This window comes from Aptenodytes patagonicus, chromosome Z (genome assembly GCF_965638725.1).
Source record: "Aptenodytes patagonicus chromosome Z, bAptPat1.pri.cur, whole genome shotgun sequence".
NCBI classification, from domain to species: Eukaryota; Metazoa; Chordata; class Aves; order Sphenisciformes; family Spheniscidae; genus Aptenodytes; species Aptenodytes patagonicus.
Window position 1 is genome coordinate 25,373,510 of NC_134982.1, and position 25,753 is coordinate 25,399,262.

Below are 25,753 nucleotides of genomic sequence, written 5' to 3' on the forward strand. Positions count from 1 at the left end.
CCCAGTCCAGCTGTTCTTTTCAGTGATCCATTTCACAGCAGCCCAGCTCTGGGTTCATCAGAAAGGCTGACAGTAGACTGGCTATGATCCTTCTGCTCCCACAGGAGCTATGTTTAACCTGGATCTAGACTTGTTCCTTGTCCAAGCAAGGAGGTGAAGCCTCTGGTACCAAGTGACTAGCAGCACAGAAGTGAGTGGAATGTATTCCTGATTAAAACCAGAACTGAAATATCATTTGTTGTTCACACAGGGGATAATGAATGTGGTAGCAGTCTTGAGTTTTACTACCTGTTAGTATCAAAACTACTATGTGTTCTCTGCAATCCAGCAGTGTATCATCTATCTGCTCATGTTAACCCTGCCTATTAACTATTGCATCAAGTCTACCCATCTGATTATTTTGTGCTAATAAAATGAACTGTTAATACATTCTGAATCAGAATGTTGTACTGGTGTACCAACATGGCTGGTGTCATTGGAGGCACTGCGCATGTAAGCGTTTTAATAGTCTGAAGACTCTTTCCTTTGTCACAGGAATAATCACATAAATGTAGGTATACTTTTATGCTTCTGAAATGGTATCTGTGTTGTATTGGGACTTTTCCAGGTGTAAACTGTGTCTATCGCAGCTCTTAACTGCTCCTGAAATACATTCTGGAGGGGATACAGGAAGGAAAAAAAATATTGCCAATAGCAGAGAAGAATTCCCAGCTTCTCAGTTTGGTACAGGATCTCATGTGACATGGGTTAATAACCTTAATAAGAGAGAACATAGGGGCTCTGAGTATCAGCACTCTTGCTAGCTAATGTCAAGATTAAGTTGACCCTACCATGGTTCCAAGCTGTGATAGAAAGGAGACCTTTTTCAAGCATCCATTTTTAAACTATATTAAAATTTGTTAAATGATAATGGGAAGGGCATTGAGAAATCTAAAAAGAAATTATTAAAGTTTTTAAGAGTATATCCCAAAAGTAGAAGTGATAAGGTCACCTAGCCCTAGTACTTACTGCTAATTTTAGTCAGTTATACCAGTAATTTAATAGGGTGTTATCAAAAGACATTACCATCATCAGAAAAGCCTTCTGCAGTTGTAATCAAATGTTTATGCAAGTGTTAGATAACTTTTTCTGTAATGCTGATGCTATTATTTAGGGTTAGTTTGCACTATTCCTAATGTCTTTGATTTGGTGAATATGATGTAATCTTCCCAAGGTGGCTATAATCTTTTATTTCCACTAGATCTTTTTGAGTTGCAGAGCTGGCTCTGTGTGGTGTCCTGAGTGGAAGCCTTCTTGTTAAGGAGGGGTAAAAACTATTTTTTGAAAAGCAGAGTCTTGAGATCTTGAGAAATACTTGCCAAGTTGAATAGAATTGTATTTTCAGTTAAAGAACCCTGTGGATATCTTTTCAGAAGTTTGAGCAAGACTATCATGCATTTGTAAAACATTCTGATTTTTTTCAGAGAAGACTCCTAGAATGAATTGTGTACTGGTTCTGAAAGTGAGAAAAAAAGGGAGTCTCATGAATTTTCATCCTTTGCCTCATGTGATTTGGAGCAGGTGCTTGAACCGTATCTTCTGCCCATCAGATGCATACCTTGAATAGCAGACTGTAGAGTTCATACAGTTCATAGAGTTCGCTACAACAATGAGGGGCTGTACAAATTGGAATGTTTGTGGAGAGATTGAGACGGAACATTTAAAGTATCTTGGGGAAGAAATTAAGTGTAGGTCTTCTGTCTCCTTGGATGTTCAGCAGGTAGAGGATTTTGAACCAGTATCTCTCATATCCTGGAAAAATCTTTAACTGTCGTGCTGTGTGGGATACGGACAGCATTGGGTAAATACCTTTTGTCGTCTTTTCTTCCTGATTTCAGTAACAGTGCTCATGTTCCATATTAATTAAAACTTTGCTTTCCCCTGTACATACGTAAAAAATTGTGAAGAGAGCACAAAGCCAAAAAAGAAGCTCTTCAGGTTAATTCCTGTGCTTTGACAAGAAACAGCACTGTATTTTAAAACTAGCTTAAAAAAATGCAGTTACAGGCAAACCTAAGATTTACTCCAGATTTGGCTGGTTGGCACAATTATTCAGACAGTTTAGTGTTTTGAGACTTCTTCCTGCATTATCTTAGTTTTTTGTGTGTGTATGTTAGTAGAAAATGCTCTCATTGAATTCTAGCAGAAGCAGTGGTGTGTAGAAGTGTTCCTATTTATCTAGTTATCACCTGTTAAAGTATAAGTCATTCTTAAGATTTTATGGCACTGATGAAAGAATTGGAGTTTTTTCTTCTGGTGTGTTTTATTTTTTGCTCTGACATATTTTTATAGTAGTTATTTGTGGTCTCCCTTCCTCCTAAGACTTTTAACAATCTGCTTAAACCATCCTTGTTTCCTGTCTTATTAGTACTTCTGTACTACTGTCCAGAAGTAACACTGGCAAAAATAACGCATCTAAGCGATTAGTTCTGTGATTTGATAGTCTTTCGTGATCTGAGAAATAAACAATATATTCAAGGTGTCTGTTATTCCACATTCTATGCAAGTAAACATGCATATTTGGTCACAGGCCAGTTTAATTTTTATTCAACACGTATCATTACATTTGGTAGAGTGAGTATGCTGGAAGAAATGATCAAGTAGTTCAGTAGCAGAATATTTGACTTTCAGTACAGACCATAATTTTTATACATCTATGTAAATTAATGTAATTTCTGTAAAATATTTTTCTACAAAAGCTGTTAATGAAGAATTTAAATGCTAAAGACTCCATGTTTCAATCTGTGCATTTGAAGTCAGCTTTTAAAAATGGGCCCTTTAGCTGAAGAAAGGAAAGTGTTCACTCTTTAAGGCTTTTCACAGGCAGTGAAAAGCCTTAGTTGGGAAGTACTTGTCTATGTATGTTGAAGTCAGCAGAGCTGTGTGCATAGTTTTGCATGTGCTTAATTGGCTTGCGTAACTGTGGCTGTTCTGTATGACTTCTTCTGGATATGTTTATTCTCCAGGAGAGTTAATTTTTTTGACATGGTTCTTTCTCCAGGGGCTGCCTCAGGGCGTTCCATAGGTTGAGTACAGTGGTCTCATTCCTTTCCAGGAACAGGAAAAAGGCCCATCACCATCACTTAGAGGCTTTGTAAAGAGAGGCAAGTTGCTGGAAAAATCTAACGGATGCAATGATCTATGAATAGAAGACTGCCTTCAGGAGATATATTTTAGTATGTTAAAGTTAATTTCAGAAAGCAATTTGTCAGTAAGCAGGCTAAGATGAGGTATTCACATGATTAATTTGCACAGGTCTGTTGCTATAAGACAGCCTCATGAGGTAAAGTTACTCATAGCAAGCATGATGGAGGAGTACTTTATGGTTATTGCCAAAGACACCGTAATAGTTACGGTTGGACACTGAGTGCGCAGATATGATTCATTCAAACCTAGAAAACTCTGTCAGTATCTCTTATCCTCTTTTCTTGATTTTGTTTTTGTTTCCTTACTGTTGCTCAGCAAAACCAGTTATGCTCTCATATCCACCTGCATTTCTATTAGAACGTTGGTAGGAACTGCAGCTAATGGTTTGAGTGTATAGGATTGAGTATCTAGAAACTGATGACAGAAAAAGCAAAGCATTTCTTGACTGGCAGCCCTCCTCGTCGGCGTTCTGACTGATTCACTGCTTGGTTCTTGCTGCTTCTTCACTTAGTGGCTTGCAATGTTCTTGCTCCTTTTTTTTCCTGCTATATACAGCTGGTTATTCACATGGAAAAATGTATCTCCTGGAGACAGTCTTCTACTCATAGTTCATTGCATCCAATAGATTTTTCCAGCAACCTGCCTCTCTTTACAAAGCCTCTAAGTGATGGTGATGGGCCTTTTTCCTGTTGCTGGAAAGGAATGAATCCACCAGTCAAATTCCAGCAACACTGCTGATGGTAAAGAAGCAGATTAAAGTAGTTCCTGGGCATTTTGTTATTGTTTTTTGCATATCAAGATACTAAAGTTTTATAATGCCGAAAGTTTGGTAAGGTCAGATAATGATTTGTGTTTAGGCTGAATTTTGAAACATAGTGGAGGGTTCATTGTAGAGGTTGTTTATTTTTGATAAAAGTAATGTTTGTGAAGTTAATGAGCATGTTAATTCTAGTGGTTGCCCCAGAGTTTCTAGAAATGACAGAGTAGATGCTTAATCTTCAGTCCTGCTTGTGACAAATTATCTCCTGAAAATTCAGATGCCGTATTTGGTAGAATTCATACAGAAAATTAACTTAGAAGTTTTCTTAATTTTGACAGCAAACAGAGCAAGTGCTGTTGTTTCAGGTGGTTAAAACATTGCAAGGCTGTTTAATTGAAAGTATGTATTTAGGCTGTCAAGAAGTAGGGAATAAATTGAATCAGTTTCCAGAAAAGCTGTTCATCCTAATACCTTAATTCAGAATTTTTCTTAGATGTGTTAGAGTAGCACCTCTTCAATGTGGCTTTATGATGTCTGAAGAGTATCAAGATAATTTCAGTAAAGGGGAAGGTATGAATATGAAATCTCCAATAATCTGATCTGCTGAAAGCCTGAGAGGCAGGAAGACCAGCAAAAGAAATTGAAATCTATAGTATTTTTTCCTTTCATTGTAGGAAAAGGAGATGCAAGTACTAAGTTTTACCTTTGTAAAATTTCAGATTATACACTATAGATATTCAAAATACATACTTTTGCTCAAACTTCATATTTGTTTCTAGTTTCAATTTTTTGGTACTTAAGCAGTTTGAGTATGTGGATGTAATTTTTTTTTTCTTGAAAGATGAGCAGCTCCATCCATGTAGGAGAAGTTTAGGGACAGACTGGTCTGTGTTCTAGAGGTTGTTCGGTACCAAATTTGATTGGTAAGAGGGAATCACAAGAAATAGCAAGAATAGACAACCAAGTGGTGCACTGTTCGAAGCCTAGGAGGCAGTCCTCCTTTTGCAGCTCCAGCAAATCCAGGTAGTTTTAAGACTGGCTGTAGCTGAGGTATTACCCTAAATAATTTTGCGCAGGTGATGAAGACTGTTGTGCTTCTATTTTTTCAGTTGAATGCTCTTTCAAATTTCTCTTTCTAAGAGAAAATGCTTATCCTTTACATGTGTGAGCCTGCTATTTCTCAGGTTTTCTCAGGAAAAGATATTAATCGCTGCTAGGTAAAAATCTCTAAAACATAAGGTAGTTGATAGTCTGTTGAAGCTCTGGATGGAGAATGTGAATCTAAAAAGTTGTATCTTACTAGAAGAGTTGCTAGTCTTTGGGTTAGAGTGTGGATCCCTCTGGGTGGGATGGCTAGTGTGTTGGGTTCTTTTGTGTGTAACTTCTTAAATTGATACAGAAAATGTAAGATAATGTATATACTCGGGAAGAATGAAATTAATGGTTTTTCAACTTTAATGTGTGTATCTAGAAATGAAGTAGGCATGTGTATGTGTGTATATATGTGTATTTATAGTAGACAGCGTCATTAAATGATTATGAATAATACATAATAAAAGCCTCATGAGGCTGCTTCTGGCAAAAGCTTCATTTTTCTTTGATATTTGTATGGTGGTGTTATTGAAATTGATTTAATAAAGCTCTTGCAAAGTTAGTGAAAATACAGTTCAGTTAAATACTCTCCCTCTCCCTTCCCCAACATCCTCCATTCCAACCCCTCCACGATCCATTTCCCCCCTTTTCTCTGTTCTTCTTCCTCCCCTTTCTCCGTTCACTGTCAGGAAGGGGCGCCTCAGAAGAGTCATTTCAGCTCAGCACGCCACCGTCAGAGACTAGTGGAACCAGCAGCTACAAAAGTGAGTGCCTTTATTGAAGGACCATTTTTAAAATGGAATGTTGTGTCAGCAGAATATTTGTTACTAAAGAGAAGCTCTTCTGTGTGCTTGGTGGGAGATTTAGTTACTATTACTCGTCTGCAAGTGATACAATCACTGTCTCTAAAGGTGAACTTCAGCACTAGAGAGATTCATATTCAAGTGCAGCTGTTGTACTTTCTTGAAAAAGTTGGGGTGAGATTTCTTTTTGTATCTGCAAAGTGAAATAGAAACTGTATGAAGTGTTCTACTTTGTTTTTATTACTTTGTGTGATGTCTGTTTTCTTAAACGTGTGCAATTCATTTGTCTCATTCTTAAACAAAAGGCTTTCATTGAATTAAAAAAATGGCAAGGATATGGAAAATAATCAAATAGTCTATTACCAAGCTGTGATACAAAGCTTCAGAGTTTAAAAAAAAAAAAAAAAAAAGACTTTGGCATCGAAAGATTATATTAGCAGATATAATAGCTGTACCAGTTAGTTTGTAAGATTGTTCCACCTTTTTAGAGACATGCTTTTTGTTAACTGTACACAAAACAGTTTGAGATATTCAGTGAGCGTGATGTTACTATGGAACTTTCGTTCTCTAGGCTAATAAAATGTACTATAATGCATATTTTAGAGCATCAGTAACCGTTCAACTGTGTCTATTTTTTGCTCCTTTTTGTAAGAGTCCAGCAAAAATGAAACTGTGTATCCATTACTACCACCTCCCAGAAATCCCATTTTCTGCTTTCCTTTAGATTTAGGTTACTTGCAGAATTGATCGCAATATTTACGTACAACCTTTGATACAGGTTGAAGTAGATCAATGGTAGTAGTCCTGGTCTTGAAAGAAAGGCCCTGGTTTTAAGAAAGAGAAAAAAAAAGTGGACACACATTGTCTTGTCTTGCATTCTAAGTTATTAGTCCAATCACTGTTGTTGGACCGATTCTTTCTGTTGCTAAATGTGTTGACTCATTAAGTATTAGTTGTGTTGACTTTTGCTGTTGCCAGCTTGTATTTATTCCTTTTGGCCTGTAACAACGTTGTCAATACTAAGCTATCCTTTTGGGGGGCTGGGGAAGGACATTTCGGGGGTTACAGATGCAAAAGTTGAGTGAAGTATATGTTGTTTTTTTTAAAAAGGATTAGTTAAGTAAGAGCAGAAATTAATTTTGAGTGAGTCTGTACTGTCTCTTAAGGAGCCCGTTCTCTTGACGAGCCACTTTCTGTGTGCATTAATGTACACTAGAATCACTCCAGGTAATTCCCTGAATCACAGAATCATAGAATCATTAAGGTTGGAAAAGACTTCTGAGATCATCGAGTCTAACCGTCGACCCAACACCACCATGCCCCCTAAACCATGTCCCTAATGTGGAAAGCCAAAGGAAAAATGTATACCGAAGTGTAGTTCTGTGGACATTAGCTGTGCTAGCTTTTGCTCCCTCCTCTTACCTAGTTTTCCAGCAGTTTTCCACCATACCCCAGTGCCCTACTGTACCCTTGGATGCACCTTGTCGAAGGTAGGTGTGCTGTCAAAAGCTCGATCTGGTATCTGCAGAGCAACCTTTGCAGTAGTTACACTTCTGTCTTGTTTGGGACAGAAGGACCAGAAAGGGTCTTGACTGGTGTTTCCAGGGCCCTTAGCCACTGCCCTTTAGTCAGTGTCTTTGCTGCTGGGAGGACATCCTGATGCACTGGGAGCAAGTCAGTTGGCAGCTCAGCGCTGCTGGATACCAGCCCAGTGTCCAGAGGGGGGCTGTTATCCCACACCACATCATCCTCCTCTTCTCCCCCTACAGCCATTATCAGCAGCTTCAGAATGACTATCTGCCTGGAAAAGATTCTTCAACACACAGTAGGAACATAGCTCTGGTTGAGTGTTCTGTTTTGATTAAAATGTGGCGGTAGGAAGGAGAAAGGAGGCAAACAAGAAGCACTGCTTCATAGCCAATACTGTATGACGGAAGAGAAAAACTGCAAGTTCATAGTTCCCAGGGGCATGGACCAGCCTGCAGATCACCCACCTGATCTCGTTGCTCGCTGTCCATGCAAAACAATGATGAAATCCCGGAACAGTAGTCTTCTGAGTCCTGTTCTTTGAGAACCTTTCACTAGGTGGGTAGTATTTCCACATGGCAATCCAATAAAACTGCTTGACAGGTACCTGCACCCATCTGTGCTGACAGCCACCCCTTTCCTTCCTTCTCTCCCATATACATTTCTCAGTGAAAAATAGCTGCTGTGCTTTATGTCCTAGATATATGCCTTTTTTTCTCACCCACCACCCTTGCTATGTTCTTGGAATCAACTGCTACAGCTGAGAGGACTGTACTTTCCTGGTCTGATTGAGGTAACTTGAGGTAATTTCTGCATGTTTCCCACTCCTTCCTACATGCCTTTCCCTTCTTTTGTGCCTGAATCAAACTCAGGGGCTTTGATTAAGTGCTTTTGCCTCATACTTCTCTAGGTCTCAAGTCTGGGAAACATCATGCTCGCCCATGATTGGACCACACTGAGGCTGATTCAGCTGATGGAAGGAAGGATCTGGAATAGGCCTTGGCAGCTCAACAGCTGCCCTTCAGCAGGAAGTTTTGGAGTAGGGATATTGGCTTGTGATACTGGGACAAGGTGGGCATGGTTTGCTGCTTTGCATGGGACAGGCCCTGGTAGTGGACATGAGAGCAGTGAGAGGGCTGTGTTCAACACCTTTGCTCAGGACTGTTGGGGCTATACTGGACTACTATTCCATGGACTGAGACTACTCATGAGGAGGGATGAACACAAACCTGTCCTGCAGCAGGTGCCTCAGCTAGTTGTGTGCTGGTGGGAGCAGTAGCCCCAGATTACCTGAGCAGATTTGGCTGGAGTGAAGTGTAGCACATGGCGCTGCGTAACAAGCAAGGGTGATGTACTGTCTTCAAAGGCCCATCTATGTTCCAAGGGCATGCTTCAGGCAGTGTGAGATTCTCAGTATTTGCCATTCAGATTACTATGAAAGCAGAGTAGGGAAGTGGTCCTAGCACAGAGCCTCTGAGAGACAAACTGTCTTTCCCTTGTACTCCTGCTTGCACTTCCTGAACTGCCGTTTTCTGGCAGACTCACCTGCAGACTGCTGCAAGTCAGTAGGAGTGTCATCAGAGTCCTGTCACCTTTCTTCCTTCCTGTTGTGTGGCATTAGGGACCCTTACCAGTAGTTACTGTGACAACCTGACCAGCCACTCTGCTTGAAGAAATCCATTTGCAACGCAGCTGATGAAGGAAGCCCACAACTTTCTCTTACAAAGTTGTGAATCCAGCTGGGAAAGTTGGACTCCAGTCATCTCAAAAGGCAACAGCAGTGCAGCCTGTTTCCAAGCCGTACCAAAGACTTAACCTGCTTACTCAGTGTACCTCTGCAGACTCACCTGCTGCAGTGTCCTCTTGGCAGCCCCCTTCAACACTTGGGTGCGCAGGGCATCGGTCATCCATTCTTCGGGCTTTGAGGACCAGAGAATCTCTCCTGATGGAGAGTAGGAGGACAGGGCTGAGTGTCAGCTGTGCAGGTAATTCCAGAAGTAGGAAGGTGTAGAAAGGCAACAGGACTGGCAGAGCTTCCCTAGCAGCTTGTTGTATCACATTCCTCGGTCTGAATTTATTGCCCCAGGAAGAGCGGCCAGTTGCTCCTGGTGGCAGGTGCACAGAAGCCAGCAGTCTCATGGTCTTGTTGCCATCCTAAAGCACGAGTTACTTTGCCTCCTGCTTTTAGACTGAAGATGGCAAATTGCCATCAACAAAGCTGACATGCCTTTCTTTAAGCTTGTTGATTCAGCTCTTTCTAGTTTAAAAAAAACACAACACAACAAAACAAAAAAAACCCAAACAAAAAACCCAACCAACCAAACTTGTTACTTTGAAATAGTATGTTGTCTCTTGGCTGTGTAAAGGCTGGTGGGATTGCTTTTATTCATTTTGCCTTCCTGTGTAGCAGCTGTTTGCCCAGGTGGCAGGATGTTATGGAAGCCCAGGCCACACAGCTTGCAGAGACTGTTGCCTGTATTAGGGACACTGTTTAGGGGTGGGACAAGATGACCATCAAAGACTGGTAAAGGGGTACTGGTTTTGTGCCTAGGAAAGCATCATGGTGGGCTTGTAGGGGTGTTTTGTTCTGCATGTCTGGTCCCTGCCTTTCTGGCATCTGGCTCCTAACCTCATGGGTATGGGAGAACAACTCTAACTGGGAGACTTGGAAGCAAGGCAGTGTATCTCATGAAAGCAGCAGCAGTGATTCAGAGGATGCTGAGGTACATCTTGCCCAGAAGATCCTCTACCTGTGGTCTGAATCACCAGCTGACTACAGGTGATTCACCTGCATCTTGGCACACATTCTGCAGATTGTCCTGGACCTGGATGGAAGTCCATTTGTGGGTTAGTGATTTGTGTGACCCAAAGCAGCAAGGGACACGCTGTGTTGACTTCTGATGTGGAGACTAATGTTTCCTGAGGGGAGAGGATCTTGGCCTGTCCTGGCAAAAGATAGTAGAGTTGTAAAGATACAGTGCTGTGAACTTGGCCAACTATGAGCTTGTGTCCAACCTTATGATTGGTTGATTGATTAGATGCAAGTTGCGGAAAGCTGGGTTTCAAACAATGATGATGAGCCCCTTCTCTAAAGATTTTCTCTTGTATCTCAATTTTAGGGCCTATAGCTGGTGGTGGTTCTAGGTTCCTAGGTTACTCCCATCTGTTTAACCTCGTATCTTCAGTCTTTTTTGGGTCAAGCTTGGAAGTGGTTGAGACTGATACCTGCATCTGAGAGAGGAAGTAATAAAAATGTTTTGAGAGTGAGGACTCTGTTTTCTCCAGGTATTGAAGGAAGTACTTCCTTCATCCATTCAGTACTTATTTGCCTCGTGTCATGTTTTGGGTGTGAAAGTGACCATTTGACAGCAGAATGAGCAGCAACACACAGTGGCGGGAGTATTTAGTATGCTTACCTAACTAGTGCTAAACAGCTGCTGAAGGTATGAATAGGACCTTTATATATTTGTTGGCGTAATCACAGGGCATGCAGAAAGTAGGTAAAATCAAAGAGCATAGCCAGTAGGTTGGGGGAGGTGATTATTCCCCTCTAATTGACACATAAGAGATGCATCTGAAATAACTGCATCCAGATTTGGGCCCCTGGTACAAGAAGGATGCTGGGGTTCATGATGTACAGGGAAGAGCTGAGGAGCTAGGTTTGTTCAGCATTGTGAAGATTGAGATGGGATTTAATGGCTGTCTTTCACTACCTAATAGACGGATATAGAGGGGGAGAGATAGAGTCACTTATGGAGGTGCACTGCAGAAAGATGAGAGGAAACACTCACAGGTTGCCAGAAGGGAAAATCTGAATAGACAGAATAAATTCTTCTCAATTAAGGTGTTTAAGTATTGGAACAAGTTACCCAGAGGGCTCCATCCTTGAAGGTATTCAAAACTTGACCGGCAAAGGCCTTGGAGCAACCTCACCTCACTTTTGAAGTTAGCCTTGCTTTGAGTAGACAGTTGAACCAGATGGCCTCCAGAGGTTCTTTCCAGCCTGAGTTACCCTGTGATTGAAGGGCGTGGTACTCGCTGCATGCTAGCCTCTGCCTCCTCTAGTAATGTGAAGCTCTCAAGTGGCCTTTTCAGCATAGCATCTTCTAGCTGATAAGCAGTATAGATGGTACAAAAGATGCTGAAACATTGTGGCTTCTAACTAGTCTGCTTTGACCCACAGAGCAGGGTTTGTTCTCAGACGTACATAAAACCAGTATAGATGTAGTCTCTACATATCTTTTGCTGTATATATTATATTACTTGGTGGTGCCTTGAAACAGAAGCTTGATTTAAAAGGTTGCTGGGTAATTTGCTTGCTAGAACTTCTTTGTGGGTAACAAATATGAACACAGGTAAACAACGTTAAAGAAAGTGCTGCAGGAGTAATGATCTGAAGGATGAAATACAACATTTATAAAGCTGGGAAAGGTAACAGTCAAATAAAAACCAGTTTGATATGGGAGCATGGAGGTTGAGAAGGAGTTATAAGGGAAAGCATTCAGACAATTTTCAAACTCTTACTGTGTTTCAATACATAATAAGGCTAAGGCTGTATTCCAGATAGGCCGCCGGTATAAGTTGGGAACACTTGTAGGTAACAGTTACAAAGATTACTTTGATTTTGTTACCTTGAAAAAAACACTGACAGTGTGTAGACACATTGTGTCGACAGTAGAACGAATCAAATGAAAAACTCCAAGCCGGTTGTGAAGAAAGGGGACATTTCAGCAGAGAGAGAGTGAGTTTGTTTAAGTCATTCTGGTGTTGAGTACCTTATCAATTAGTTACAGAGCATGGTAATCTTACCTCAACTTATACTGAACGATTTCTGCAGCATCTGTAAATAAAGATTTTAAAAAACAGACTTTCTTGCTTATGAAGTCACTTCTGGAGTTACAGTAGTCACTATTGCATATACTCTGCTTTCTAAGATGATAAAAGTTTTCTAGAACTGTTTTCTTCTCTGCCTACCTCAGTGACTCATGACTTGTAAAGAAATAGTTTACTGTTGAGAACCATGTCTCCACCTGTTAAACTTAGATTGAAGGTCTTAAATAGGGGAAAACCTCAGTAAAAATAACCATTTACTTATGGCTATCAATAATTGATGGCTAGGTGGATCAGATGCTATTGTATATCTTGCTAGGCCACATCTTAAGTATGTTTTAAACCCACATGCACTCTTAGAATTTTACTGCTTTTTGTTGTAAACTCAGCACAAATTGAAGAGTCTACTCCAAGAGTAGGATATTACTGTAACTTGTTCATCACAGGAGCTGCTCATTTAAAAAAAAACATCCAGTAGGCAGGGGAGTGCAGAGAAATACTATTCCCTAGCACTCCTCTCTGGCAACAGCTGATAGCAGTTTGATTTGATGGCCAATTGATTGCTGGAAAGTTATGTTTACCAAAGGTTAGAGAGACTGGCAGATGTATAAATAGAAGAAGAAGATAGTCTGCAGTCAGATATTACAAATGGATCCTCTCTTTGGCAAGTTAAGGTTGTCTTCCTTATAAAATTAATCTCCTGAACAAGTCAGTCTGTCAGTAGTGGAATATTCATTGTATTAGATAGGTTTTATAACCTGCTACCCCAAAACGGAAACAAAATAAATCCACAGTACTACTTTTTCTCCTTACTAAAACTTCAGTTTTCTAGAAGGTAATACCAAGTTATAATTAGATGTTTGCAGCTGTTACTTCAAATGTGTGGCTTCCATCCCAATGGTGCTGCATGCCTCCGAATTGATTAAAAATAGAAATAGCTGTGGTAGAAATAGTATTAGAAGTTGCTTGGCTAGCATAAATGCTAGTATGTATGCAAAAGAATATTACAGAAATGTAAAGTTAGTCTTAAGATATGGTTAAATTAGTGGACAGACATCCTCCTTTAGGTGTGGAATGTCTGCATAGTGTGGGCACAAAAAAAAGGGATGGAGTGGGACCAAATTGTGGGCTAGAATTTGAAATGTTTACCAAGAACTGGGATGGGGAGGAAACCAGTGTTGGGAGATACTCCAACCATACTGAGATAAGATTTGTGTCATCAAAAAGACAGGGTTTTTTTCTGCTCCAGAGAACTATTTTATTCTGCATGTACTTATCTTCATAGAAAATACGCTGGTGCTTTCCTTTACTTGAGTATCTTGGTGGCATGACTGCAGGAAAGGTGAAAGCTGCTGGACTTAGCCTGCCAGTTGACTCATATAAATCAGTATAGGAACTAGGAGGAATTTTTTTATACTATTCCCTACTGCAGACTCTGTTGAGGATTGGGTTGCTTCCTGCTGGCTTAGAAACAGCTAGAAAGTGTAGAGAAGAAACTGTGGTTGGCTACTCTTTAACTTTTGTTTCATGTCGAATAGACGCGTAACTGAAGGTGTTTGTCCTAATCCTTTTTCATCTTTTTGGGGGGGGGGGGGGAGGAGGGTCTTTGAGACTAGTCACACAAGAAATTGCTGAGCCTTTGGAAAGTTCTTCCAATTAATTAGTAGATATTTCATGACAAACTTGCAGACAAACATACTAGATAGAGGTATAAATTCGAATAACCTTCACTTATCCTGTTAGACCTTATTAAGACAGTATAAATAGGATTATCAGTCAAAGGTAAAAGGGAATTTAAAAAAATGTAATGCTTGCACAAACTTAATACAGTTGCTGATATGATTTACTGTAGTTTGACTTGGAACAATCCATCTGCCATATTGGACAAGGAGGGGGATGAAATTGGCTATAAAATGGCAATAAACAAAAAGATTATCTGGGTCCTAATCTCAATTTACCTAGAATGTTAGTAGTCCAAACAAAAACTGTAAAATATACCTGACTTTATTGCTAGCAGATGCAGAGAGACCAAGTAATGATATAAATTGTGGAAAAGGATTTATCACTGTTACATTTTTGCCTTCTGTAAGTAAGAGGGATTGTCTGTCCACTGTGGTTTTTAGCTGAAAACCTTGCGTAGGCTGAAACAGTGATTTATTTCATGTCAAGAGTTTACAAATTCTTATACACAGTGGTCCAGCACTGGTCTAGTAATTTGCATTGTTTTGTCAAGGATTTTTCCAGTGAAATTGTCAGTATTAAGAAACTGAGGTTGTGCCTCAAGGTGGTCTTTGCTAGAGGTCAGCTTCCTGCCTGCATCAGAGTTTTTAGACCAGTGATTGATGCAACAGATATATCTGTTGTTGCACACATTTTGAGACTTTCAGATGAAAATAAAAATAGCAGACTGCTAATGCTTGTGTTATGATCCCTTTCTGATAAGGAAAGGAATACTTAAAAAGAGCATTCAAATGCCCAAAGAAAAATTACCTTTGTCCTCCTTGTCTTCCCTGCAGTGGATGCTCAAAATTGAGATTGCAGCTAATTAGAGAAACTGGGTGACAGCAGCAGGGAGAGCAGTGTAATATCAATAAGGATCATGGGATTTTTGCCTTATTGTCTTTGGAGAGGTTGAAATAAATTTTTCTTTTTTTGGAATGTTGACTAGTAATTGAAGATTCATGCAACAGCTGGTGGTGGGGATGTTCTCTTTCCTACCATATAGGAAGAGGAGTAGTGTCAGTAGCCTTCTGCAGTTCAGCAGCAAGTGTGGCAAACACGCAGGAGACAAGGTAGGAAACATGTATGGAGAAGCCCCATGAAGAGCAATGTTTAGGTTTGTAATACTGGCAAAGACAAAAGATCATGAGAATGTGGCTTCCTAAGCTAGAAGGGGCTCTCCTTTGGGAGGAGAGGGCATATAAAACCCTGTAGGAAATAATTGAATTTCAGCTTGTTGAGAGAAATATGCAACTACAGTTTTGAAGTGAAAAAATAAAGCGTTCATTTTGACTAAGCTGTTGTCACAAATGGGGTTAATGTTTACCTTGCTGGTCTCCAGACAGTCTCAATTTTTCTAGTGTGGCCCTTGCCCTAGAACTTGAACCTTTCTTCCACATCAGTGGAGTATATTACCAGTAAGCTGTGGGGTCAGCTGAACCGATCAAATTTGAATTTATAAATACTGATTAAAATGTCAACATTAAGCAAAATCTCTAACTTTGAGACCTTTAATTGCATAAGGGGCAGAAGATCTGGAATGATTAACAGAGCAAATATAAATTAGCCTTTTTCTGCGAAAGAGGTATTTCTGTTGTCTGCTGAAAGCAAGAAAGTAGTGTTTTGCCACTGCTGTTCCATGTGATTTTTTTGGGGGAAAAGTGAGTTATTTGTGCCCTTTGTTCCTGGCCTGCCCAAAATCTTCTCTTTACCCTTGTGTGTGAAGAGCAGCTGCAGAGCTCATCTCTGTGGGTCCTAGAGTGGGCACTACGGGCACCAGAGTGCCTTGGCAAGACTTCCGTGTCTCAATTCCTCTGATTAACATGGCTTAAAACTTACTTCCGGTGTACTTTTCCCTTTCAGTATACATGGTCTCTTCCAGCTGATGATTGTAAATGTGTCAAGGTAGAGCAAGGCCTGTGTTTTGCTAGTGGTAATCAGTCCCGGAAAAAAGAATAAACGTGTTTGGGCTTTTTTTAGCCCCTTCTATCCTGTGCAAAATGACTAACAAAAACTTGCGATCAAAGCCTAAATGAAGGCAAGTCTCTTTCATGCTGAAGGCAGGCTTAATCATTTTGTCTTCTAGTTACTGATTTCAACAGCAGTTTAGCAACAGCTGCTGAACATACCCATTGTATAATACAAAACATTGTATAGTACAAAATGTGATCCACAGCTGGGGAAAGGAAGGCAACTAGATTCCTGTGGGCATAATGGTCTCCAGCAACTGTATTGTCAAGAAGTGCCAAAGCTGTCTGCTGCATGCTGTGGTGTGCTTTTTTCTTTTGCTTTTTAATAGTAGGCAAAATCCTATGTAGGTATACCCATATAAAACCTACTGCTTTCTGTTTGATGAAAGAACCTAGAGAATCAAACAGAACCTAGAGAAGTCCTTGGCTTTAGTCAAAGTGGATTCAGGGTCTTCCAGTTCTGGTAAACTGCATCATTGTTTATTTTTGTTCAACTGAACAGTTGTGCCAGCAGCTGGCATTTATGTCTTGTGTGATTTTTTTTTTTCTTCTCCTTTTCCCTTAATATATGATAGCACTCTTAAACTCTGAAGATGGAAATATTTGTGTGAACTTGGTAGCTGGAATCTGTTTAGTTGTTGGTGTTTCAAACACTTTGCAGGCCATGCGTTTTCTCCATTAGTCATGTGGTGCTGTGGTACATTGCCAAGGGGTGAAATAGACTGTACGACAGCTGGTTAGAATGGAGCATGGATTTTCTAACACTGTGTTAAATGAAATTATTTTGTATACTTTGAGGTGGATTTTCACACTTTTTTGTTAAAAAAAACATGGTTATTTATTGATTTTTAAAAAGTTGAGCTAAGAATGCAACATGGTAGGCAACAAACAAAACCTAAAGTAATATTTTTCTACTACATTTTACTAGGAAGTATTTGAAAGAAGTAAAGATCAGACCACTAGAAAATGAATACAAAGATTTACTGAGTTAATATTGGCAACAGTCAAATTGCTCTCTTTCAAAAGGTTTTGTGCTTCTTATTAAAAGGAGTTTTCACCTTTTAATAATTGCAGTAGCTACTATCCAAATAAGCTACGCTGCATTATTGTTGTAAGGAAGTAGAATTGATGTGTTCTGCCACTGCTGCTTTTGGCTGAAAACTTGAGATACAGCAGAGATAATGTTATTAAGTATGGTCTGAATAATTCTTAACTGCATTACTGTTTCTCATTTGACCAGTAGGTTACTGATACAGTGTTAGGGATTTTTTTTTTTTTGGTTGATTCGGTATGTCCCTGAAGCATTGAGTATTTATGGATTCAGTTGGTGTAAACTGAATTATGCAGACATGCCAATAAGCACGTTTTTGTTGTTTCTGGGTTTTTTTAAAATGGCATTTCTCCCCCTCATTTTCTGTGTTGATGAATTTTATTCCCATAAAAGGTATGTTTGTAGCACTTTTGATTTTTTTTTTCTCTTTCTTTTTTCTGGCCAAGTCAATCTGGTTATTATTTTTTCTCTTTCTGAGGTAAATAACAAAATTATACTCAAAACTTCTTCCAGTGACTGACTCCTGTACTATCCTCTCTTTTCAGAGAATATCTTTGACTACCAGTCATTAATTTATATTCTTGTCTCTGAAGAAACTGTTGTGGTACTTTGTCTACATGTGTTAAAAAAAAAAAAAAGCTAGTTAAAGCCTATGCATTCTAGTGTAGGAGTTGTTCTTTGATTTCTGTTAATTTATTTCAAAATTTAGTTGAGAGTGTCATTTGTATTGTATCTCTTAATGTAATTCTTTCTGAGCAAGTTCTTTTGGTTGCTAAATGTTATTACCGATCCCATAATTGGGAAGACTTCAGACTATAGTGTGGTTCTAGGAAAATAGGAATTTTTTTTTCTATAGGAAAATCCTTACTGTTAACACATGGAATCATTCTGAAATGTTTCACCTTCTTCCATAGGGATCAGCATTTTTTTAATGCTGTAAGAGAGTTTGTAGAAGAATACCAAGCAAAGCAAAACATGTTTAACTGCAGTTTACATTTAAATTGCTTCTGTATTGTACATGATAAAGCAATTGATTTCTTTTTATTGTATGTTTTCTGTATGTGGCCTGTTTGGTGTTCTTTTTGATCCACTTAATTTGCATTTAAATTGATAATACCTAGCTTTAAGTAGGCACCTGGGTATTCCTTTTGCATCACGTTTCAGAACCCATAGAGCTGATGCAAAGACATGTTTCTGCTTTGAAAGATACAGTCAGCAGTGCCTGTAACAAAAGCAGGGAAGTTAACTGAGGAGATAAAAATGAATTGTGTAGAACACAGAATGTTGAATTAGACAAAATGTGACCTTTTCTAGTTAAATCTGAGCTTAAGTGCCTCTTTACTTTTACAGTATATCCCCTGTTAAAATCTGTGGGAGTTGTTGCTAATATGTGACTTCAAGTTCATTATTTACCAGTTTTTTTTAGTGTTTGGGGATGTAAGGGGCATAAGTTACCTTGCAGAATAACATCTTTGTATGTTGAAATGCACAGTTAAAAACATTTAAAAGAAGCCTTGTGTTCTGTGCCGAGGAGCGTTCTGCAGGTGACACGGGAGAACTGAGTGGAGTCTTCCCTGAGTAGCAGTAACTATCTTCCAGAGGTTGCCAATGCAGAAGTGGCAATTTTTCCTCATGAAAATGCTTGTGAAGAAATTACTTCTGATTTATTTGGTGAGGGTACACACTAAGCAAAAACCCTGGTAAACTGGCGGCTGCATCTGGATGACTAGAAAGAATATGAAAGCCTTCAGCTGAAAGGCAGACATCAGACTTTACCATAAGACATTAATAATGCCTAGCTCCTTGGCAGCCAATGTGGAAAGGGAAAGACAGTGATCTTGACAGGGACTTACGTTACCAGTGAAGAAGGTATCAGTACTGTTTTCCTGAGAAGTGTGAATATAGAATTGCATCTCGGACAAGCCAGTTCAGACTAGGATTGCTGAGAAAAAGGTAGTCCAAACACAAACTCACTTGGGTCGCCTGGAAGGGAGAACAATTTTATAGTTATACCTGTTTTGTAGGAAGTCAGGTCTGAGTGAGAACACCTTGACTGACAAAGGAATAGCTGAACACCTTTCTGCACCTTTTTGAAAATTGGTTAATCCTGTCTTGAACTGGAAATTTTAAAGTCAATAGCCACTCTTAAAATTCAACCCTAGTGTTAATAGAAAACCATTTCTGAGGCAGAGGCTGCCTGTTCTTGGAACCAGGAAACATTATAAGTTGTCATAAGAACAAAGGACAGTTTTGACAGAGAAACAAAATTACAGCAGGAGAGACACATTTGGCATGAGACACTAGCACTTGGTGCATTTGAGGTGGTTGATCTGTCTCCACACTGAGCCCCTTGGGTAATGTGCTCTGTGAAACCGAAGACCTGAATGTTGGCAAAGTTGGAAGCAATCAAATAAAAAGCATAACCCGCCACTGCCTCGCTTAGAAGGTATTTAGAATGGATTAATATAATGGCTCGATACATTAATCTTACAAAGAGGTCAAGATTAGCTTGTAAAAAGCCCTTGCACAGTGCAACCCCTTTCCCTGATAGATCAAAACAATCCCATACTATGTTGCTTGTCCTGTTTTTTTCATTATTCCCACATCCAAATGCAAGATCCTCTGTCATCCCCCAACTTTTCTTCAGCAAAAACATAGTAATGGCTTAAAAAGAAAATCCTTCAAATTCATCCCTCAAAGCAGTAACTCTTGCTGTCAGTGATTATAAGAAGGTGAATTGTGTGCCCTTGCTGATTTTTTTTTTCCTTCCTACTGTTATTAATGCAGTGTTAATGTTACAATGTTAACCTGTTCTTAATACAGTGTATTAAGATCTAACACACGTTACCAGAAAGCCCTCAGATGCTTACAGCCTGTGATGGATGTGTAGAGCAAGAGTGTAAAAAAACCCCTCATATTAATCTTATCATACTTAACACCTCCCCAGCTGAAGAATGCATTGCTGAAATTTGTCTTGAAAAGGTTCATTTTTTTCAGACTACTACATGCACAACTGAAAACTCTGCAAGATAAGACTTTTTGAATATTTGAACATTACAATAGTTGTTGGAAGATGAAGCAAATTTACTGTGGTTCTAAAACCAACCTGTATTGACAACATTAGCTGTGTCTTTAGCAGCTTGTAAATGTGTCAGCTTTTTATTGATTCTTTAAAATTGAACCCAGCAATAAGTTAATGGCATCTTTTCTTCCTCCTGTATAGGGGAGGAAATTCAATATTTTAAATTTTCTGTAATTTGCTGGTAATATTTACAAGAAATGAGATGAAGTTAGTGTTTTCTAAGTCACCTCTGTCATTTAAACCTTTTTATTTAAATAACTTTCTGTTATTTAAACTGTGTTTCTCGTTAGTGGGGTGAAGACTTTGACCCAGAATAAAAGTTCAATGTGCTTTATTCAGTCAGTGTGGTTTTTTTATAAGGCTGGATACCTGCACGCTGGTGCATTGACTAAACTTGTCCATGCTCAAGTGTCTTATAGATATGTAGGACCAGAAGAAGAATCATAACTACTGAAATACTCAAAAAGCATCTGTGCTTGTAAAACCATGTTATTGATAGTAAAATGCACAGAGTATGGAGTTTGAACTGATTAATGATAGCTGCAATTAAATTCAGTACACATGGGTCTTAATGCAACATCACAGCAATTTGGCACAGACTTGCACAGATCTCTTAAACCTGAGGCAAGGTCTGTTGTGTTTTCAGACTGCAGTTTTTGAGACACAGAGGGCCTCAAGGGCAAGAGTCTCTGGTCCATTAAGTCTGCTTTGTGTTATTGCGGTGGAATGAAACAGCCTTAAAACCAGCCCAAGTCGAACTGGCCAGAGGAGGATTCCACGTCGGGCAAGGGCAAGAGAGCATAGTGTTGTCCTCTGGGGCAGAGCTGGTGCCCGAGAACCATGCAGAGTGGTAGTGAAGGCATCTTTTTCTCTTTAATAATCCAGGGGCTTGCCTGCTAAGTACATGATCTGAAGGTCTTGACACCACTAATTTTTTTACCTTCAGCAGTCTATATGTGTTGGGTGCTCTGCAGCAGAACCAGGACAGCCTGTCTTTTGAGTCTGTTTTATTAAGACTTTCAGAAAGGAAACAGCGTAATGCTAGAAAACTGTGAAGCCATTATAGGTCATTTGCAGTGTAACTGAGTTCTGAGCTGGAGCGTTGCAAGCCTGAAGAACTGAGTGTTTTTTGGTATGGTATACCATTCAGTGCTTCCCTGTTTTCAGTGGCTGTGAGTAAAACAGCTGGGAGAAACGGAGTAGAAATGGTATCTTTAGTTTTTGAATGGTACGGATGGTTTTTATGTACCTAGGAAATAAATAATTTCTCTAATCTAAGCTATAGGCTAGCCCCATGTAGAGCATGTTTACACTTTTCCTAGCTGCTTTCTGTAGACCCAGCTGTGGAGCTCTGCTGTAGTACTACAAAGCTAGCATAATGTTGGTGAGCCTTGTCTGGAGTAAGAAAGTCTGTACTGACACAGCTGATAATCTGACAATTTTTTCAGGCTGTGCAAAAATCTTTGGGGCAGGTGAGTCCTAAGTGACACTAAAAAACCATGTAGGAGCTGTAAAAATTCAGCCTGATCTGAGACAGAAAAACAAGCTTCAGTTTACTACATTTTTGGCATTTTTTTTGTCTTGGGAGTACTCAAGCTGGAGAAGCATGAGAGAAGTAACTTTGCATTTTAACATCAATGCTGTGATATATAGGAAAAATGAGGCTATGGATATTACCCAGAATGGATATTTATTTCATTCCTTGTTTTGTTTGTTTGTGTGTATACTGTATTAAAATCCAGCCTTACAAATGCTTTATTTGCAATGTTTTGTAAATATTCCTGTATGAATTACATACCTGATATTTTGTTTCATTTTTTACTTCACTTTTACTTTTCTACAAAGTAAAAAATGCCATATTAAGATCTTGGCAGTTCTTAACATCTTTACCAGCAAGTTGTTACAGTGAATCATCTCTTATGGAACCTTATTCTGTAATCAAAAGTGGTGCTTCAGGATGGCATGTGTGAGAGTGAGCCAAAAGATTAATCTGACTTCAGGTGTCTACAGAAGGCAGTGTCTGTCATTTGCTGTGCTGTTATAATGATAAACTGTAACCAAAACACTCTGATTTAAAAAAAAAAAAAAAAAAAAAAAAAGACTTGAATTACAAGAAACAAATTTAAAGTATGTGTTACAACTCTGTTAAATGGGATACAAAACCAAGTACGATTTTTTGCTCATACTTTTTGGCCATTTTTCCGCAATCATTGTCTGTTACAGTATGACAGTGCCTAGAATTACAAGTAAAGTTTTACGTTAGAAAGAGAACACAATGGCATTGTAAATATTAAAGAAAAAAAACATACAAAGGGAAGTACGTGGGTTCTAAATTGCAGTTACATTTTGTTCATGATGAATGTGACGTTTTAAATTTAGGGGAATTACTCAGCTTCATAATGCAATATTGTATGCAGGTGTAACTGTTCTTTTGTACGTAAGCATGTTATGCTAAAAGATGTTGTTTTAAATTGCAAATTCTGAACAGTTGCTGGAACTTCCTAGGAAGTGCCAGAATTTGTTACCAAGGCCCCTAATTCTGCTCTCCTATGCCTTTGCGTTATGATCTCTAATTACATTGTTTCACACTATTTTTTCCTGCCTCATTCAGTGAACAGGATGGGCGGTGCTCAGGAATTGAGCAGCTACTTGATATTTTAATCCTTATCATTCAGTTAGCAGCCTGGGTTTTATTTACTGCACACCATTTAAAGTCTCTAAAGAATACATAATTATTCATTCCCTTATGGCCTTTTCTAAGGTGCCTGGCTGAACTATTTTTATCCATTCAATTGTATTTTCATGTGTATTTTCTGGTCAATACCTATAACTTTACTTCATGTGATATGTGAAATAAACGTGCATGCATACACAGCATGCATAAATAGATACATTTACTTTTGAAAGAGAATTTTGTGATTATTCCCTTTGATAACTTCTAGAATGGAAACTGAGTGTCTGTTACATACTTTAAAACAGCCTTTCATGAAGATATTGAAAGTAAACATAAAATAATGCAACTGAGTGACTAAAGACATCCGTCCACATAACTTGAATCATTCTGATATGCAACTTTGTCTTTCGTGATGCTTTTCAGCTTTAAATGTATCTGTCTGTGTATCTTCTAGGTCAGACAAGTTGTCCCTTTGTTTAAACGCAGGTGGTATTCCCTGCTGGACATGATTGCAAAGAAGACTTAACTAATGAAGCATTCAAAATTTAAGTTTATGTGAGAAATGGAAAAAAGTGAGGGTAGTTGAGCACTGGAAAGGATTGTCCAGAGAGGTTGTGGAGTCTCCATCTTTGCAGATGTTCAAAACCCAACTGGATGCGGCCTTGAGTAACCTGCTGTAATTGGCCCTGCTTTGAGCAGGTTGGACCAGAGGATCTCCAGAGGTCCCTTCCAGCCTCAGCTATTCTGTGATTTATACAATAAGATAAGCTACTGTCATGGAGGCTCATGAAATCAAATTAGGCATGTGATAGATTAAAAAATGAACTTTATTTAAACCAAAACTGTTTAGCAGAAAACTAACTAGAAACGAGGCTTCAACACTCTGACGACATCAGTAAAACACAGGTTCAGGATGGTGTATGAGGAATTAATATTGCATAACTGGCTTTAGAAATGAGGATCCAAAATGTGCACAATCACTCACCTATATGATGAGGGCTCTCAACCTCAAGGAGTTTCCTTGGGTGGCGTCTTGACCCGAGGGGAGAGTCCCCGACTGCAGACCTGCTGCTCCGAGGAGGACAGACTCCACTTGCCCTCTGGCGGGGCTCCATTTATACCCTAGTCAAATCTGATCTGTGGTCAATTCTAATTGACTGAGGGCCTTGGCTTTCTTACCCCTCACCTGAGGTGTATACGTGACCATAATTACTGGCCCAAAGTGTGTACGTGACAGTCAGCACTTGCTGCTGTAAAAGTGTGAAAGTAAGGGTGCGAAAAGTAAGGATGCAGCAGTCTTAAAGCCCCCAGTCTTTATCAGGGTGGGTGCACCTACCACATCTACTTGTGGGTATATATATTACGCTTATTTCTGATGGGCAGACTTCATGGATCTTGTGGCTTTCTTTTACACTATAATGGTAGTAAAATGTTTGTCTGCAATTTCCATTTGGCTAGCAGGCTATCTTGTCAGTCCCGTAAACAGTAGTTTAACTGTTGTCAGCAAAAGTTGTAGAAATGTTTGTACAACAGTGATTCTGTTATGCTCGTACTTTGCAGAAGATTGTAATAAATTATAATGATTTATAATTGACCAAACTGTTATGTACTTCATCTTTTTTGGGTTAAAGAACACAGTGTAGAAACCTTGGTGGTGATGGTCACCTATTTAGGTCTTGATCCTGTTGTTAACAACTTTTGCAAATGATGGAAGCTGGAAAGAATTTAGTATATCTTTGTCGTTGACTCTTGCAAATTTTAATACTGTTACCAATGCATCATAGCTCTGACTGTAAGGCTTTTCTATAGCATCCATCTATTGTTTGAAATATTCTAATACTGCTGCTACAAAAAGGCCTAGACTTTTCCCATTGCTAATGTTAATATTTCAAATAAGAATGGAAGGCAACAAGTGAAAGATGGTGCATATAAAATCTGTATCATCCTTTATTGTAGTCCAAATACACCACTTCTATCTGTATGCTACTGGTGGATGGGAGGATTACAGTACTTGTCTTAAAAAGGCCGCTTCCAATTAAAATAAAATAATACAGTGTAACTTTTTTCTGTTGCAGAAGGAGTTGAGCCTTCCAAGAAGAGGAAGTTTGTAAGTACATGCAGTTTTTTTTCTCTTGTGCTCACAGTATAGTATGTAGTTTTGACAGTTTTTGAGTAGGCTAGTCTTCTTTTCAGGGCAGTTAAAATGAAGGTTAAATGTGGCAGTTGATCTGCCTTAAAACACATACAAAGAAATTAAGATTGTAAATGAAAACATATGGGTTGTGCAGTGACCTTTTTTATGCTCATCCCCCCCTTCTAGAGGAGCTATTGTGAGGGATTTCCAAAGTGACAAAAAGTTCTTATGTTGAAGCTTTTGTTTTGTATTGAAGATTTCTCTTGCTAAAAATCAAAGAAATTTGGTTTCTTCATGAGTTATATAAATGAAATTTGACATGTAAGTAAAACTGTTTCCTTAAGAAATTCTGTGACCAGAACTGTGAATGAAAAGGTAGGAACAAAGAATAGATGAGTTTTACTACATGTATAGGGTCGTTAAGCTACTATTTTGATTAGTGGAAGTAAAGACTTCATATTCTTTTATAAATTGTTACTGAGTTAGAATAATATGAACTCAAGATACTGTAGTTTAGTTGTGCTTTGCTCAGATTTCTGTACCTTGGCTTTGTTTTTCTAGTGTGTTTGAGCTGTTTGGTTTTAAAGCTTTTATTTTTATTTGTATGTTTTATTTCTTGTTCGTTATTAGTAATTTATTGAGGAAGTATTGGGATAAGAACATAGCAAAATGTCTTAAGAAACAAACTCTGTTCACTTACTACTTCCTTTCAAAAAATACCTTAGGACTATAAGGTTATCACTGTACTTGTATAAGCTTGTGTTAATGTGACAACACGTGAGTAGAACCCTAAGCTCTTGCACAGAAGACCAGTTATTTGGTTTTATTTTTCTGTATTTGTTTTCAACTTGATAGTGCTGTCTAGCTTTTGGTGATAGTAAGGTTAGGTATGTGAATAACTGAAACTAATTGCTGGGAAAGTGCA

General features: G+C 38.9%; 1 protein-coding gene across 4 annotated transcripts in view; it reads left to right on the forward strand.

Moving 5' to 3' along the window:
• Window positions 1-25,753, forward strand: part of MAST4 (microtubule associated serine/threonine kinase family member 4) — a 313,910-nt gene that overhangs the window by 116,279 nt on the left and 171,878 nt on the right. For 2 of the 4 annotated variants that reach the window (XM_076361644.1, XM_076361645.1), the window contains 2 exons: window positions 5,728-5,802; window positions 24,770-24,801. In XM_076361644.1, the coding sequence (XP_076217759.1) occupies window positions 5,728-5,802; window positions 24,770-24,801 (107 nt within the window). The remainder of the gene's footprint in view (window positions 1-5,727; window positions 5,803-24,769; window positions 24,802-25,753) is intronic. The other 2 variants (XM_076361652.1, XM_076361646.1) reach the window with 1 other exon arrangement.